Source organism: Lasioglossum baleicum, chromosome 4, assembly GCF_051020765.1.
Source record: "Lasioglossum baleicum chromosome 4, iyLasBale1, whole genome shotgun sequence".
Lineage (NCBI taxonomy): Eukaryota > Metazoa > Arthropoda > Insecta > Hymenoptera > Halictidae > Lasioglossum > Lasioglossum baleicum.
This window is the reverse complement of record NC_134932.1, coordinates 9,070,659-9,088,484: the sequence shown is the minus strand read 5'-3', so window position 1 is coordinate 9,088,484 and position 17,826 is coordinate 9,070,659. Positions and strand designations below refer to the sequence as shown.

At 48.7% G+C, this 17,826-nt stretch overlaps 1 protein-coding gene across 1 annotated transcript in view; it reads right to left on the bottom strand.

The window, feature by feature from the left end:
- Window positions 1-17,826, bottom strand: part of Eif5b (eukaryotic translation initiation factor 5B) — a 36,464-nt gene that overhangs the window by 17,278 nt on the left and 1,360 nt on the right. The window contains exons 3-14 of the mRNA XM_076421957.1: window positions 17,572-17,806; window positions 17,172-17,504; window positions 16,896-17,096; window positions 16,395-16,825; window positions 15,882-16,099; window positions 15,598-15,800; window positions 15,240-15,505; window positions 15,033-15,114; window positions 14,603-14,784; window positions 5,908-5,984; window positions 5,586-5,793; window positions 5,396-5,491 (exon numbers count right to left, since the gene is read on the bottom strand). Of these exons, the coding sequence (XP_076278072.1) occupies window positions 5,396-5,491; window positions 5,586-5,793; window positions 5,908-5,984; window positions 14,603-14,784; window positions 15,033-15,114; window positions 15,240-15,505; window positions 15,598-15,800; window positions 15,882-16,099; window positions 16,395-16,825; window positions 16,896-17,096; window positions 17,172-17,504; window positions 17,572-17,806 (2,532 nt within the window). The remainder of the gene's footprint in view (window positions 1-5,395; window positions 5,492-5,585; window positions 5,794-5,907; window positions 5,985-14,602; window positions 14,785-15,032; window positions 15,115-15,239; window positions 15,506-15,597; window positions 15,801-15,881; window positions 16,100-16,394; window positions 16,826-16,895; window positions 17,097-17,171; window positions 17,505-17,571; window positions 17,807-17,826) is intronic.

Below are 17,826 nucleotides of genomic sequence, written 5' to 3'. Positions count from 1 at the left end.
TTTCGGGATCTTCAGAAAATACGAGAACAATGGAAAATGTAGTCACTGCGACAACGAGTAAGGATAATAATCAGGTATTTCTGTACCTGTGGACGTGCAGTTTGGTGGATCGGTAGGATCGCGGGGGTGCGACAGCGAGAACAAAGAAGGAAAAAGGGGGCCGATCAGGGAGGATAAGAAACCTCGTTTCCTACGCGGCTCTCATCTCTCTCTGTCTCTCTCCGGAAGAGGATCGTCCGGTTGCTCGCCGGCTTTCCGGCTCTCCGGTTCTCTTCGATGCCCTTCCTCTCTCGAGTTTTCGACCTTTTCTCTAATATTAGGCATCCGGCCGGCTGTCGGAAGGTTGTCCCACCGCGGCGCAGCGCGGTGGCGATCGTTTCGGAAGCCTGGAAAGCACGAGCGCACGCGAAGGCACGAAAGCACGAAAGATTCGGGTGGTTCCGTTCGCGTGTCTATTCGAGGACACGCGAGGGTATTGCGCGCGCATCTCGACCGCGCCCCTACCTCCGCCCCTTGGCTCCGTAGAGCCCGCGGTTCTGCCCGTGAAAAAGTTTCATGGCTGGGGCGTTATCGTGGCCCGATCACGGTACGCGAACAGGTATGTATCGCGTTCCGTTCGCGTGCTCGTTAATTAGCTTCCCTCGCGGGAGAGCTGCCGCTTGAACGATCCTCCTACTCCTCCTCCACCTCCGCTCTTCACCTCTTCCTTCTCCTCCTCCTCCGCCTCCTCTCATCCCACCGACGTTTTAATTTTCTGCTCCCGATCGGCAAATTCACGTGCAGCCTCCTCTCTCTCTCTCTCTCCCCTTCCCCTTCGCGATAGTCGAACGAAGAAGGAAAATCGGGCCGGGAAGGGGAGATGAAGGAAGAAAGAGAACGCGGAGGTGCAGGAGACGGAGGAGAGGCACCAGAGGAAGAACGTTACGAGCGGCCTTCCGCCGGAAGAGGACTCATACACCACGGAGTTTCTAGTTCCTGTCACTCGGGGAGCACCGACGCGACGGCGACGGCTCAACGCGGCCAGGCAACGCAACGCGCGGCGGCGATTCCGCTCGAAAATCTCTCTCTCGTTCGCGTTTCCTTGATATAATTATCGCCGTACGTCGAACCGGCGCGACCACCGGAAGCCGCGTTTAAATCTGTAACGCCGCCAGTTCCGCTAATTATGCTGTCTCTCTCTCTCTCTCTCTCCCTCTCCGCGTGTTCCCCATTATCGCGTCGAAACAATACGCACGACGATAACCGCCACGTCGTACGATTACCACGAATTCCACAACGAACAGAACAAAATTTCGTAGTCGCGCCGATTCGTTTTTCCTCCTCCGTGTCCTCTGCGCGTTCCCAACGTACGAGCGCGTGTCAAATGCAAACGGAAGCTTGATCTCTTATCTTGTTTTCGCGATCGGATGAAATACTTAACACGTTCGCTGCCCATAACGCTTACAAGCAGACTGCGGATGCTTACGCAATTATATCGTATACCAATATGGTAGCTCAACAAATTTGAATTAAGACCGTGTAATGTAGCACGCGTTTCGCTTCCTTCTCGCGATGTTACTTTTACGAAACTCCCGTGCAAACGAGAATCTATGGAATAGTCGGATCACAGACTTCTACGCGGAATCGTTTCAAATTGGAACGACGAAAAGAGAGCTGACGATTAGCCCAGATCCTCGATCGCGGGTTAATTGGCAGCGCGGCTAATAGAAATGGAAGGTACCGATGGGGATTCGAGCGATCTCCTCAGTTGGTATCGTTATCGGGCGTGTACGGTTGTTGCGCAACGGCCTCGATAGGCGCTTTAACGTCGAGCGGAAATCCGGCGGATTCTTTTAGCCTGCCGTTTTCTTGCCGTTCCGCCGTTCGTTCTCTTCGTCTTTTCCCTTTCCCTCTTTCTCTAGTCGGCTCGACTCGACGTGGCTCGACACGGCTCGACACGGCTCGGCGCAGTGGCTGCCGTTGCTTGCTAACAACTCGATCATCCGAGAGCCTTGTGCTCCGTTCGACAAACGCTCGACCGTTTTTCACAGGCGTTCCTTCATCGGATCGATTGTCCGAACCCGTCTCTCATCGCTCGACGCAACTGCTACTTTAAAGAAATGGAAACGCGAGAAGAGCTAAGAGGATAGAGTCTGTTAGGACCTCGGCTCCACTGGTCAGGGATTCATTTGCACCGGCGATAAAATCGCTCCAGGAATCGCTCGTCGTCGCGAATCAAACGAAATTCGCTGAAAGGTTGCGGAATCACGTAGTACACGCGGTGTCCTTTTTCCATTCAGGTTCTCGCCGGTCTTTCTTTCGCGAGACCGCCTATCTCGTACGCTTCAGACCTGACCTAAGTCAACTAGGTTTCGTGATATCCGACATCCGGTCCGGATCATCGTTCGCCAATATAAAAGCGACGACAGATACCGACCGGCTTCTCTATTCAACAAACGATCTCGGCCCGATCCGGCTCGCCCCGACCCGACCTGATTCTTTCTTACGTAACACACGTTTCGAACGTTTCTCAGCTTGCAAGTTGTTGCGCTGCTAACCCTTTGCAGTCGGAGCTGTTTTAACTTGAATAGTAAACATCTCTTGCGATCTAGAATAATTCCATCGTGTGCAGGGTGAACCACGAGTCCACGAGTACGTAGCTTGGTTTCAAGAGAGCTTTCACATGATTATTTTCGATCGGACTGCTAATAACCGATTAATCTCTACTGATCACGATCCGTGGATCACCTTGTATACAGAAACCGCAACGTAATTTTAAATGTACGTTATATGCAGATATTTTTGTGCAAGCTGATTGACTTATTTAAGAAAAGAGCTAATTCAATCGAGACGAAGAATTAGTATGACAGTGAGAGCACTCTAGATTAAAAAATTACGATCACGCCGTGAATGAAGTTAAAACGACGACCGTGATCGCGATATTCCGCCATCACTGTGACGAATCACATGATTTAATGGTTAATGATTTCGCACGCCGTCGCTAGTCTCGATAATACCAGTGATAAAAATTATCCGGCCACTTTCTACCGGTGGAATTTCCGTTGAATTTTAAGAAAGGCCAAAATGCACCGACGAAGCAGGGTAGGGCCGAGAGAAGTGTGTGCGCACACGGTGCGAAGCGAAGCGCGTGGGCCAACAACGTGTTCGGAGCTGCTTTCTACGCGCGGGCGAGAGAAGTCTTCGGTCGCGCATGCAGCCAGACACAACCGTGGATATACACCGTGCAACAGCCCAATCCGAACCGATACCAATTTTACACACTTCCTCCACTATCACCCACATACGAACCAGGCATTATCCAATCGTTGCATTCTCGTTCGAAACGCGACCGCCCTGACCGAAAAACAGTACTATCAACGCCTCTCGTCTTCCGTCTTTGCCTTCTCGCTCGTTGCCCGGCGAATTAATAATGTCACGGAGTAACACGACCGTCGAATTCTCATAATTTCGTTCGGTGAACGCGGAGCCTCGCGGTAAATCGAGAGCAACCGAGTCCACGCCTACTGCCGCCTCCAATCCCCAATTCTCCAGAAGCCCTTCTCCTTTTTCGCTCGGCTTAATTTCGACTTCTTAGAATCTCTTAGACCGGGGAGTTCCAACATGTAGCTCACGAGTCGTGCGCGGTACATTCCCCGCTTATTGATTAATTTATCTAGTATTGAAAAATGTATTCAATCCTCTAACCCATAATCCCAACAATTATAATACCTTCTCTAAACTAATCCATTTTCTACCTAACATTCCTAATACTTTCTTGTTAAAGAAAACGCGAAGGTGCATCAGTCGGCGACGCCGTGCGTGTTCGTTCGTTTCGGCGGTAAAAAAAAACGCGATTTTCGAAAACGCGAACGGGCAACAGGTGCAGGAACGCGTCTAACGCGTCCTTTGATCGAACGTCCACCGGTGTTCGTCCTGTCGCGAAGCCACGGAAAGGGAAACGATTGAACGCGACAAGCCGGGTTCCAGCAGACAGGCGGACAGACGGACAGACAGGCGAGGCTGGCTGCGGGCGCGCGAGTTTGACGATCTAATTGAACGGTGTCGAGCGAATTGGCCGTCCCTCCTGACGAGACTTCCCAATAAATCAACCGTTTCCCACGCACGGTACGAAAATCTTCTTAGATCTTGCGCAAATAACGCGGCCGTTCGGGGGCGAGCCATTTGCCTAGTAAATCATCTCTCGGAGCTGGAGTCCGAGCGACTCCGTCGCTCCGGAGAAAAGGCTAGGGACTCGACGCGTGGGCGTCTTTCACGAGAGTGTACCCGGCCGGAATTTTTGTTTACCGTGGAATTTGCGGGCTGCTAATGGCATCGCGACGCCTACGAACCCCGGGCTAGGCAACCTGTAGCTGTTCGCGTGCTACCGCGTAAGGCGAGGCTGCAAAGAACCGCTGCCCACCAGTTTACTCCTACGGGAAAGAGAACGAGAACCGAGAACCGATGGAACGGACGCCGCCGCCGTCGCTTTCAATTTTCCGAAAACCTTCCAAGCGCGCTTATTCGAACATTTTATACGAAAAAAACCTACGAGAGTCTTTCTGCACGACCCCTATCGAATAATCTAGCAGGAGAGAGCCTCGCCACGTTTCCGAAAAGAACGGAAATTCCAGTTTACCCGTGCTTGTAATGTACGAGGTGCTGAAGTCACTTTCCAGCGTGGAAAATGTGCAACTGCCGATAAAAGACTGCTGGAGAATCGTCGAGAAAGCCAGGAGAGACAGCTTGGAACGTTTACGGCGACACTTGCTCGGTACACCCTGTATAGCTTCCGTGGCGACTCCCACGCGAGCGTCGTTTGTTGTTATTGAAACGCGGCTTGAAACATTCTCGAGGAAACGAGACGGGAACGCGAAAAATCGGTGGCAGGAGGATATCGGTCCGGTCACCGGTCGCCGGCAGGCCTACCGGCCCCGGTCACACCTACGGGAAAGAGAAAGAAACTCGAGGAAACCGGCGAGGCTGTCTCGAACGATTTTATACGCGCTTGGTCGCTCGATCTGGAGGAGGAGGAGGAGGAGGGGCGGTGTGTGATCGATCGCCGACCAACTAGATCGCCGCTATTTCCCCGCGAACCGACGAACGAGTTCACCTACGCGTCGACAAATCGCGGGACCGAGTGGATTATCAGCGGCTCCGATCGCCGCGAAACTACCCGATCGTGACAGCACTTTTCCTTCGTCTTAAATATCGCCGAAAATTCCTGAGATATATCGGTAGAAGATGCGATTCCAAGTTCATGGAGAATCGATTGGCGAGATTCAAAGATAACAATCGCATCGAAAACAGCACCGGTCAAGTGTTTGCTCCCGGAGCGCTCCGGTTTTGCCCCGGGAGCAGCGTAGGCACCGCCTACTTCTCTGGATAGGCTGTCGCGAGAACATTCGTAGATACTCACGTCTTTGCTGGGCACGCAGAGAGGGGTTCCTTCTTTAACGATTCCTGCTTCGACCATCACGCCCATCACGATAGGATCGCGGGAGTTGAAGATGTGCTGAAATCGAGGCCAGTCATCTTTTAGTCTCGCGAAGCGAAAACGCTATCGCTCGACTCCTGTCGAACGCGTGAACGGTAAGAATCCGAGATACCTGTGGCAATATGCGAAGCTTGCACGGGAACACGGCGATGTGCTTGTTCTCGTCTCGCTTCCGCTGCTTCAACTCTTCTCTGTACGACGTGAACTTGTCGAAGAGGTGGTAAATGATGTCCGCCTGGAAGATCTTCACCCCGAGGGAATCCGCCAACTCCTGTGCGTCTCTCTCGATCTTCACGTCGAACGCGAGGATCGTGGCGTATCTGCGAATCAAGAACATCTTGTCAACATATCGTTTATTTTGTTCTCCGATTGTTACGTCGAGGTCCTTGGCTTCATAGAAATTCTAAGGACAGTTTTCCGTATTATGTACTCACTGGCTGTCGTGTTCCAACATGATGGAAGCCTTCATCACGTCCTTCTTGACAACGGGACCGATTCGGATGCCGGCGTACTGCAACACAACGCGAGAAACGGCGTCGTCATTTTCTTTTCTTTCATAATTGTACCATTTTCTAAACGTTTCATCTCATCCTCCCAGAATACATTCCTCTCGCAATTTCTAGTCGAACGTTAAAACCCATTGACAACACACACTGCTCTCATTCTTTTGTATTTGTCATAATTCCATTGCCAAAAAAAATGTTGTTTACTTGTAATAATGTTAAATAGAGTAACAGCAAAGATTCGAAACGATTGGCGCATTATTTTTCGTGCAAAAAATGCCTAAAGATCGACGAAAATATAAGCCGTTTGCAGGGCCCACTCGTCTTGTGAGAAAAAGAGACCCTACGATATCATTCCTGGATCGAAGACCCACGATTAGGCGAGCGACTCGTCGCTCGGTTGTAGGTGCGTTTATTTCTACGTGTCGCGTCTCGTCTCGTCGCGTTTCGTCGCGTCTCGTCGCACCAGGCTGGCCGAATCCGAACAGCATGCGTCACTAGTTATTTTCGCGGCGAAACTGACACACACGCTCGCGTGCATACCGTTCCCCGTGTATTTATGTTACGGTGACAGAGGTTTATGTTTTAGCTTAATATTTTGTTTTCCTTCCGACTACGGAACTACGTTTGCGCCCGTACGCGTTCCCGTTCGAGCGCCGCGCTCCTTCGCGACACGCGCATCTTCGATTCTCATTTTTTTACCTCGACATTTTATCGTAGTAGACGCTCGGCAACTTTCAAGGCAACATACGCCATTGGAATCGCAAACTCGCGTGCGCGTCTTTGAAAATGGAATAGAAATCGAGCTTTCAAAATAAACTTTCTTTGGCGGTCTGCTCTGTCGGACGCGCCCGGCTTCCTTTTTTAAATTAAGGAAATTATGACGCTCGCAGCGGAAAAACGGCTGAAGCTTGCTGAAGAAGATAGACGAAATAACCGGAGAGACGAAGGACGCGAAGACTAGTCGCGTCGACGAGAATTTTCGAAGATAAGGCTGGTTTTTAAGACTTCCGGTTGCGTGGTCGCATGCCGATATTAGAAGAAGATACGGCCGGCCGGTGGTTTTTTACGCGGGCCACCGTAACGCATCCTCCAACATGTTCCCGTCCACGTTGATGCCCCGACGTAACAGCGTACACGTGTTTCGCCCTTTTTTTTCTTCGCGTCGCGCCAGGGGGAACTTATTAGGATAATCGACCCTTTTTCTGTTGAATTTTTCAAGTGTTTCCCCTCTTTAAGTTTCTCGGGCGACCTGATCGCTGAATTGTGCCCATCATTACGAAAGTGCTCCAAGTTAAAATTCTTTAAAAAAAAAAAACAAGTTAATCTGTTACTTCACATCTTCCTATAAATATCTCGAGACAAGGAACACATATATGACTTAGACCACTTTCATAATGATGGGCACACAATTGTCTATCCCTCGTAACAATGATCCATACTAATTATTACACATATTGTATTACGTATGGATAAGCGTCCGGAAGCGTACGGTGCATCGTTCTGAACACGCGAGGGCCGTTGTGAGCGATGCTTTAGCGAATCGTCGGGCGCAAACCCGGTGAAACTCTCCCGCGACCTTTACGTAATGAATGAACGAGTGAACGAAGAACCGGAGCGACGGCGATGAACGATAGAGGAAAAAGGAAAGAAAAACGGGGGAGCCAATTAGAAGGCACCGGCGCTCGATAAACGAGCCTACTCACCGAAACACCGGCAGAGAGCTAGTCATGTTTCATTGATGAACGGTGAACCGTTCCACCGTACCGCTCCGCACCCGCTTCGCCATCGCCGTGCGATACCATTCGCTGGAAAAAGGAAAGAGGACCCAGGTCGACCGGATCAATGAAAAAGAGAGAACGTAAAAAGGGTGTAGCGTGGGCGTGGGAGGAGGCCAGACAACGTGAACGAGGGAATGCTGACCGAACGCCGACCGAGCAATAGACCACGCCGCGGATCGAACGACAACAGCACCCGCACCGTCAACACCATAATCGATTCACCGTTCAACTTCACGGTTCTGCTCCGTAAACTTTGCATTTCACGATACTTTCTGCCGATGGAAACGTCTCTGTTAGAAACGCAAGTCTATTATAATATATACATAAGATAGTTGCGAAGATTAGTTCTTCCTTAATACCGATCGGTCAAAGTTCGAACCCACTCGCGAAGCTTAGGTACTCCGAGCCCGTTTTTGCTATCCGTTGAGCAGCGGGGGAGGAGGAGGGGAAAGGAGGACGGAGGAAAATAGGAAAGAACAAAAAGCGGTCGGATAAAAGGGCTGCTGCGAGAGCGAACACGGCGCAGGGGAAACGGGGAAGAGAAAGCGAAGGGAAAGAGACGGAGATTCCACGGAGAAAAGACGAACGACAGATGTTGCCACCGAAAGAAATGCTGGTACAAACGGGAGAGGAAGTCGAAAGAGCAACAGAGAGAAAAACGGAGGGGCCCGACGGAGAGAGAGGGGCGCTTCCGGCATTAAAAACCGGCCCGCAGGCCACGGATCCTCTTCAGCCTCTCTCGTCATAAACCGCAGGGAACATTTTGTCGAACGATTTCGTAGACCACCCTGTACATAGAACGCGCGGATGCAAACCGTGCGGAGCTTATTTTACACATTAGCGTCTTCATATTCGTTCGCATCTATCTGCGCGGACCAACAATCCGAAACAAAAATTACGCGATTAAGGCCCGCCACACACATCCGTTTTTCTGCGGCGACCGTGTAGAATAACGGACGTGCACATCGACTGATATGCGATAATGTACTGACTACTGCAACTACGGTTCAAACAAATGTGCAGCGCCTAATTGAATCCATAGTTAATAAAAGATGTACAATACTAATGCTCTCGGCGCATTGGTTCGATCTAATTTTTCATTATTTCTAATGAATGATTTTAATAAGAATAATTTACTATTACTTATCTTCGCAATTGACAACGACATTGACGCAAAGAAACCTGTATTTGTTGTGTTTGTTTCGCCATCCATCATAAACGTTCCTTTTTATATCGATCGTATAATTGTTAATGAAAGACGTACTAATGCTCTCGGCGCACTGGTTCGATCGAATTTTTCGATCGATATAAAAAGGACTTTTACTTTTCCGATTTTCGAGGACTTTTCTTTTATTTGTACTGTTCGAAGATTCGAAGGAACGAAGGGAACTTCGAATCGTATGAAGTTGTAACTTCTTATGTCTGTAATTGTGTCAAATATAGCTTAGCAGCGAATTTCGGAGTTGAACGCTTCGAAACTCCGTTTCTTTTAATCCTCTAATAATTTACTACAGCTACTACAGCCCCGTCTGAACGGGCACCCACAGATACGTGTGTACAGCGATCTGCGAATGTGCCAAACCGCGACCGTAGTTTGCGAAAAACTATCGATCATCTTGAACTGGGGATCGAAGATTGCCCGAGAAGGGAACTAGGTTGGCTCGATCGAGTCGTGAATTTTTCGCTCGTGTCCCATGGAGTCGGAGAGCTCGATTCCGTTGTAACGTGGCTCGTGACGACCGACCGGACGGATCGACGAACGAACAGACGGATGGATGGACGGACGGACGGACGGACGGAGGTGCAGCTCGCTCCTCTTCTGCAGCAGGAAAAGATGGCTCGTTTCCTCGCATTGTTTTTAACCGCGGTATATAAGCAGCTATACCGGGACATGGGAGCGGATATGCGGAGCGCGGACACGCGAGTGCACGCTCTGTCGGCCCTGTGCTGCCGGCATCCGACGATCCTACACACAAGCCTTTCCAACGAGAGCGAGAGAACCCGCTCGTTGCTTCTCTGCTTCTTCAGCAAATCCAGCGCGAATCCTCGCATCGCGAATACGTTCGTTCTCCCCGATCGACAGGCTCGAATATATTCATAACGCCGTCAGCATCTCATCGTCACAGTGATCGTAGAATCACGATCACGGTCGTGATTGCAACTTCATTCACGCCGTGATCGTGATTTTTTAATCTTAAGTGAATTTGCTCATTGTCAGCCTAATTCTTCATCTCGATTGAATTATTTCTTTTTCTAAGCACATCAATTAGCTGAGGACCATTCACTGTTTTATTTATCAATCTTTTTAAACATATTTTTGGTGATACTTCTTGTGGACAAGTGAGTCTTTCTATTGTCCCGAATGCAGCAGCTGTTCGTTTCATTGATTCGTCCGAAACTGAGTCCAAACTCGCCGTCAGAGGGTTAATAAAGAAATGCGTTCGAGCTGGTACGTGACTGGACATTTTGTTAAAATGTTCGCATTGTTCTGTCTTTCTCTCTCTGTTTCTCTGTGTTCGTGCGTCTGGCTCGTGTGTTCCACGGCGCCGAACAAGACCGAAACGTTAATCGGTACGTGGCCGCACTACGAAAACGGTACGGTTAATTGTTAATCGATACGCGTGGTCTTCGGCTCGTTCCGAGAAGAATAGCGCGTGTCCCGGTTAAACTATTTGTTCCGATCTTGCTCGACCAAACAGGACGAGGACAGGAAGACGCTCGGCAAGAATGTTCGATTCGCCAACGCCATCATAATCAAGCGAATATGCGTACGTATGCGGTTCGAAGCCGTTGTCGGAGTCGAAGCCGAAGCCGGAGCTGAAGCCGGAGCCGGGGCGAAGCGGCTCGCTTGGTAAATACTAAGCGCTCCCCTACGCTTCCAACGGATCCACCAGCCCCGCATAATCAACGACGCGCAGGCCACTTAATCCGTTCGCGATCGAATCAAACCGACTCTGGCCGAGCAGTCGTAACAAAATTCCATTGGCTCATCCCCGCAACTATTTCTCCCAAACAAAAGTAGTACGCGCCGCTTGTGGATTCGTTATTTCCGAATGGCGCGAGCAATCCTGATTTCGTTAGCCCTTCGAGGAGGACGGCGATCGTAATTTTTTTTCGTGTTGCTGTAATCTGTTGGTGATTCGGACTCTTCGTGTTCGAATTCGGGAAAATAAATGATAAGTCGACAGCGGATCTTTTTGCGTTTATAAAGAAATTTGCTAAATCTATTTTTATTTTATTCCTGCTTCCCCCACAATCGATGCAGAACATTTTCATTTTGCATGAAGATCCGCAGTCTAATGATGAAGTATGCCACTGTATAATCAAGTTTGAAATATTCTTAGCGTCGGTATGATGTATGTACTGACGTCGTCCCCCAAGGGTTAATGGGAAATAGCGAGTTGGGCGTTGCCATGTTTCAGAACTACAGCCACAGGTAGGTGGATTTCGAGTATCGCGACACGACCGTAAACGGCGCAGCGAAGAAATGGGGACTATCCGAAAAGGAATCACGAGCAATAGCGTCGGTTGGAACGAGGCCACGGGCCGACGCGTGCTGGTTCGATCGAACGGGACCGAGGTATCGATAGCCGGCCGGCCTCCGCCGCCCACGCTCCGCCGAAAAAAGAGAAAGAGAGAGAGAAAAGTCGATCTTCGAATCGACGAAGGCATTCCTGTTCGGGGAGACCGGTGCATGGCACTCGTGGCTCGTCCGCGTGGCGCAATCATGCTCGCACGCCTTATGGACACGAGGACGCGCGCCGTCGCTGCTCCGCGCCGCTCAGGGCTACGGGATCGAGTCGGATCGGGTACGTCCGCCCGTTCGTCGATCCGTCCGTCCACCCACGCCGCTTTTGCTCCGAGTGTGGGCAGTTTCCTGTACGTTGGTCACGTATTCCTTTTTCCAGCCCACACGCGTCCGTGTGCAAGCGTTCCTCTGTGTCGCTCGCGCCCGCAAACGCTCGCGACGACTCGGAGAATCGCTACCGACTCGAAAGGAACAAGCACAGCTCGACGAAACTTTTCTCCTGGCTATTTTCAAGTCCACACGCGGTTCTCTCGAATTCTTTCGCAAGCCTACATTTTCCATTTCTCGAGCTGGATAAGTCCAAGCTTAGCCAGCTCGAGAGAAGGAAAATGTAGGCTTGTGTGCGGAAGAATTCGCGAGAATCGCGTGTGGACTTGGAAATGGCCAGAAGAAAAGTTTCGCCGGGCTATGCTTGTTCCTTTCCAGTCGATAGCGATTCTCCTCGTTGTCGCGAGCGTTTGCGTCCAAGCATAAACTTGATCCAAGCATCGACAACCTACACTATCCCTTTCTGTAACTCCTCCAGACGTACGCCTTGCTTCTCTCGAGCGTTCCTCGGCCGAAACTTCTCTACTCGGTGAAACGGGTTACGTACCCGAGCTCATCGGTGGGATTTGTAAAGTCGCAAACAGGCACGAAGGAGCACGGGAGCTTGGAGGAACGAAGAATCGGTGAACGAAGGAAGGAGAGAAAGAGTAAAGGAGACACAAGAGCCACCGTCTCCCTTACCACTCGTCTTCTCTCCTCTCTCTTCATATACTCCCTCCTGCGTGCCATATGTAAAACGCATAGCCGCGATACGGTGCGGCAGAGGGAACGTACTTACGGCTGGCTACGTGCGTGCGTGCGTGCGTGTGTCGCGTATGCCAGCGATAAAACCTGACGTCACGAGCCACGTGATCGTACGATACGGTGGGGGCAGCCCATTCATAATCCGAGGAAGGACAGGCTTAAGGCCGTTTCGGATGTTACCTCGAACCGAACGACGTACCAGCCTTTTTTCCTCTTTCTTTGCTTTCTTTCGTTCCGTTTGTCTTTGTCCCCTCCCTTCCCCCTTCTCTTACTCTCTCTCTCTCTCTCTCTCTCTCTCTCTCTTTTTCTCGATGGTTCTTGAACCACGGCTGATGCACCACAGACAGCTCCGAACACCGTCGAACGATGATAATGCTCGATGCTGCGAACTTGTGCAACCAGCCACGTCACCTCTCGGATCTCTCCGAAGAGTTTTGTCTCTCTCATCAAAATATCACGCGAAATTCTCGGTCTTCCTGTCTCTCGAAACTCTTCGGTATTACCAAATCGGGATTAGGATGCTTCGTCGATTCGCTTCGAACAACTTTATCGAACTCGTAACGCGGCTTCGTTCCCATCTCGCTTTCCTCCGTGTAGATACGTTCGCCTCGGAAACGTAAAAATATAAATATCTTTTATCTAGCGCTTTCGACTAGAGAAACGAGAAGGCGCATCCCGCACCCTTGAAATCCTGGAAACGAGAGAGGTAGAACTAAGAAAAGCGCAAGAGAAACGAAATAAACTGGAGACCGAGTTTTAATTGTTCGTTGCTCGAAGAACGTGCGCCGCGTCTTATTTTACCGAGGTTCTCGAACGTCTCTCGGCTCGCACGGAGGCCACTTATCCATCCTCTTTGCCTCGCCAATCTTTGCCAAGTGACGAAAGATCGTAGAGGAACAACCATTCATTCGCAAGGCTATCTCTCGTGCAATTTAACGTGGACTATTTTCGACAGACCTCTTTCAAAATTTCATTGTTTACCGTTTCCTCCGGATTTCCTGTTTGGCTCGAGCACCAATGACACACCGTCGGGTGAACATCACCGTTCACGCAACGAAACACGACGCGTAAAAACCATTGAAAAATTTACGCGGCTCCCGTGCTCCGACGAATCCCCCGATCTCTCGAATATACTTTGTAATTCAAAAAACATTGTCGGGGAACTGCCTAGTCTCTTGCATAATTCCTGAAATCTGCCAGCCTGCAATAATACAGATACCGACGTGTCGTTGAGCGTAATATTATCTTCGTCGCTTCCGTTAGTTTCGTCTCCTTCATTTCTTACGCGCCGATATTTCTTGTTTTACGAATCTCTCGGCTCTTTGCCTCTGCCGTTATCGAGCCACCTGATAAATACGTGCTCTGTGTATACAAATACTGCTGGAAAGATGTTATTATTTCATGAAAGAAATTTCCGACGATGAGTACGATCTATTTTTTAACTTTTAAAAGACGTTGCAGCCTCAACTTTGAAGACTGTCGTCGTACCTCCAGCACGAACGATGATCCCGATAGAAAATTTTACGTCATAGTAGAATGTCTCGCAAGAGAAATTTTCACGAAGGAGAGTTTCCCAACGTGAAAAGTCCCATGACATGCAAGACACCCTGTGGAAGCATGCAAGGCGTGCGAGGCGTGCAAGGCGTGCCCACGGATGCACAACACGACTGATAGCTCGATGGATCACAACTACAAGCACCGTATGCGACCAATGAGTCGTATCCTGCTAAACTGTTAAGAAGGAAGTGGTTCGTTGCTGCCTCTTCTCTCTCGCTCGCCCTCCCGTTCCACACCTCGCCGGTCTCTCTCCGGCGAAACTCGTCCTCTTCTCCTCTGCGCGGTCTCACAGCCTGCATTTCTCTCTGTCTGTCTGCCTTGTTCGCTGTCTATCTTTCTGCTGGTCGCACTATTCGCTCCCGCGGTTACACTTCCCTCTGGATGCTCTGTGGCGTTCCATCATTGAACGCAAAGATCGCGCTAAAGGTCGATAATAGAACCACCGACAACGTCCTATTCAACGCCTTTTCAGAGATCTGTCCTACCAACATCGACAACTATTCATTGCTCCTTTCCCAGTTGCCGAAACAGATCTCGGAAAGCATCGAAGACTTTCGGTGAAACTCGCCAACATCGCAACACCCTGTACATAGTCACTCGCGCGATTTCTACTTTCCCATCCGTTTTAATCCGTCCATCTCTGCGAGCGAATTTAATCGAATAAGAATGAAAGGAACAAGAGACTCACCGGTATTTTGCTGGTCTTCAGAAAGTCTAATAACGCTTCGAGCGCGCCTAAAGTCGACGCCTGCACATAGACGCCGCGTTCCGCCAGCCGAATATTCCCAAGAGCACTGCTCAACTCTTTCGCGATCTCCTCCTTCAAGATCTCCACCTCGTCGGGCTTCTGGGCCACTTGAAGATTCAACCCTGCTCAGACAATAGGGAACCGTACGATTAGTTCACCCGTTACGTTCACTCGCACATGGAACGAACACGATTAAAGTAAAATAATAGATTAGGCTGTGGAGGGAAAGTTCTGTTGTATTGATTTGTAACAACTTGTTGCCATCTTTCAGTCAATTCCTGTTTTTGATTTACAAGCAAAATTACCTGCTTATTTCAAATATGACAGAACTTTCCCTCCAATACATGCGACTGCCAGGGTGGATTTTTACCTGCGATAGCCTTTTCCAGATCCTTCGCAGCGATCTTCACTCCCTGTGCTGCTTGAACTTCCCGATGCTCGATGTAAGCGCTCTAGAAAGGACAACGCAAGTATTATATAGGTTGTCCTGAACCACTGATCTCCAAAGAGGAGGTGGACGGGTGATTTGATAAAATCTAATGTGCAATGTGATGAAAATTGTAACAAATAGATTTACCTTGACTCTGAGCTCCTTCAACGGCTGCGGCATAAGAAGCGAACGTATTTGAGTGACTATAGGACCATCGGTTCCGGCGACTATCATCGTCTCGCCTTCCCTCAACATTCCATTGACTAGAATACAATCTATCGTAGTACCCAAACCTGGCAACGCTTTTACTTCCAAAACTGTAGCTTGAAGCTCGTCGCTGTACATAAGTCTCTTAGCTAGGGGGCCTTGGCAGGCGTCCACGATCAATGACAACAGGTTACCCATGCCCTCGCCTGGATCAGAAGAAAAAGAATGTATTTCTTACATGCATCATACGTACGTTGCCTATTATTGACTATTAAATACGCGTAGCATATTAATTTACCTGTGATGGCGCTAGTGGGAACGAGGGAAACGTAACTTCTAGGATCGGGATTCTCGTAGAACAACGCAGCGTTCAAACCCTGCTCGGCAAATTGCACAATCACGTCCTTCGAACGTTTCTCAAATTCACGTTGCGTGTTAATTGCTTGACTTTTTACAATATCTTGTATATCCTTCCGGTTCATAGTTTGCCAATCGTATAATCTACGAACATTCGATTAATATGTATGGTTTCGCCGTGCAACAAACGTTTTGAATGTATTATATAGACTTTCGATACTTTACCTATCTATCTTATTTAAAGCGACGATAAAAGGGCATTTCTTCGATTTCAGAAGATCTATACTTTCAATAGTTTGCGGCTCTAGTCCGTGCATAATGTCTACTACTAATATCGCTATATCACAAAGAGAAGATCCTCTGTTCCTTAAATTACTAAACGATTCGTGGCCAGGTGTGTCTATGATCAGGAGTCCGGGGATTCTGAATATTTTATCGGCAAACTGAAAGAAGAAATATCGCAATGTTCTTGTCGGGCATTGGACAGAATATATCATAAGTAGACTGCGGATCCTTATGCAAAATAAAAATTGCATAAATGCTGCATCGATTGCAAGAAATAGAAACTAAATTGAATGTTACTTCTTCCCTTAATGATTTTAATCGAGGAGAAATCATATATTGACATCTACAATTTAAAAAATTTTTCAACAATTTTGAATTTCATCTACTCAATTTTGCTATAAATGCATAAAGACCCGCAGCCTAATCATAAGAAAATACGAAGGCAAAACTTACTCCTTTAACGTGTCTCGTTGATTCTTGAATGGCATCGATGGGTACGTTCGTTGCACCGATTTGTTGCGTGATACCTCCTGCTTCGCCATCTTGTACGTTCGTTCTCCTAAGTTTGTCCAAGATCTTAGTTTTACCTGTATCGACGTGACCCAATACGCAGACTACGGCAGCCCTAAGATTATCCAGCGACTTCTTTTTCTCCGCGTCTATCCTCCGACATTGTATCCGTACTTTGGCTCGTTCCTTCTTTCTCATCGCGTCCGATACTTTGTCTTCCAATTCGCTGTCGTCTTCGCTCTCCTCGGAGTCCGACTCGCTGCCACTTTCACTTTCCGACTCGCTCTCCGACGAATCTTTACCGATTTCATCGGTTCGTTTCGTCTTTGTGACTGACACCTTGTCTGGGGTTTTCGGTACATCGTCCGACTTATCTAGGAAACAACATGTAACTTAATAAAAAAGAAATATTCTACGTATATAACAAAAATATGTTAAATATACCTTCTTCCTGTTCTTCTTCGCTGCTTTCAGCGTCCCACGAGTCCTTAACATCCTCAGTCTTCTCCTCAGAGTCTTTCATCTGCTGATCCACAATTTCCACTTCAACCTTATCCGTGTCCGTCATGCTGTCGTCCATTTTATCGTCATCCTTTTCGTCGACACTCGTTTGTTGTTTCAATTTATTCGGCCTTATACGGGTTCCTAAATCGATACATTATTAATAGACAATTCTCGTACTCGATTAAATCCTACGTTACGTATATTGCTTTCCATTACCTGCCCTGTGCTTCTTTTCTCCTACTTCCGGCAAATCCAAACCTTGAGCCTTCAGCGCGGCGATCATAGCTTGCGCTCTCGCTCTGTCCTGTTTCTGTTTCGTTGTTAAAAGCTTTCCTTCCGCTTTCAGTCTCTCTTTCCTCTGCTTCTCCTTCAGTTTCTTTCTTTCCTTACGCTCCTGTTCCAGACGAATCATCTCCTGACGTTGCTGTTCCTGTAGCTCTTCTTGCTTCAACCTTTCCTCTTCTTCTCGTTTCATCCGCTCTTCATCCTCCTTTAATTTCTTCAATGCCTCCTGCATCGCAGCGATAGTCTTTTTCCCAGGACCTTTTCCTATTGCACACATCTATTATACTAAATGTGTTGACAGCATCAGAAATTTTACGAAACTGTACGCTACCTTTGTCCTTCTCTTTGATCTCCTCTTTCGCTCCTTTCTTCTTTTTCTTCTTCCCTTCCTCGCCTTCGGCTGGAACAGTATCCATATCGGTAGGTTGTGGTACCGTCGCCTCTGGCTCCTTCTTCTGTTCCTTCTTTGCTTCTTTTTTAGTCTCCTTTTTAGTTTCTTTCTTGGTTTCATTCACTGGAGGTTCCACATCGTTCGTTTCATTCTGGTCTGTCTTCTTCACTATTTCCTATTGCAATTAAATAATAC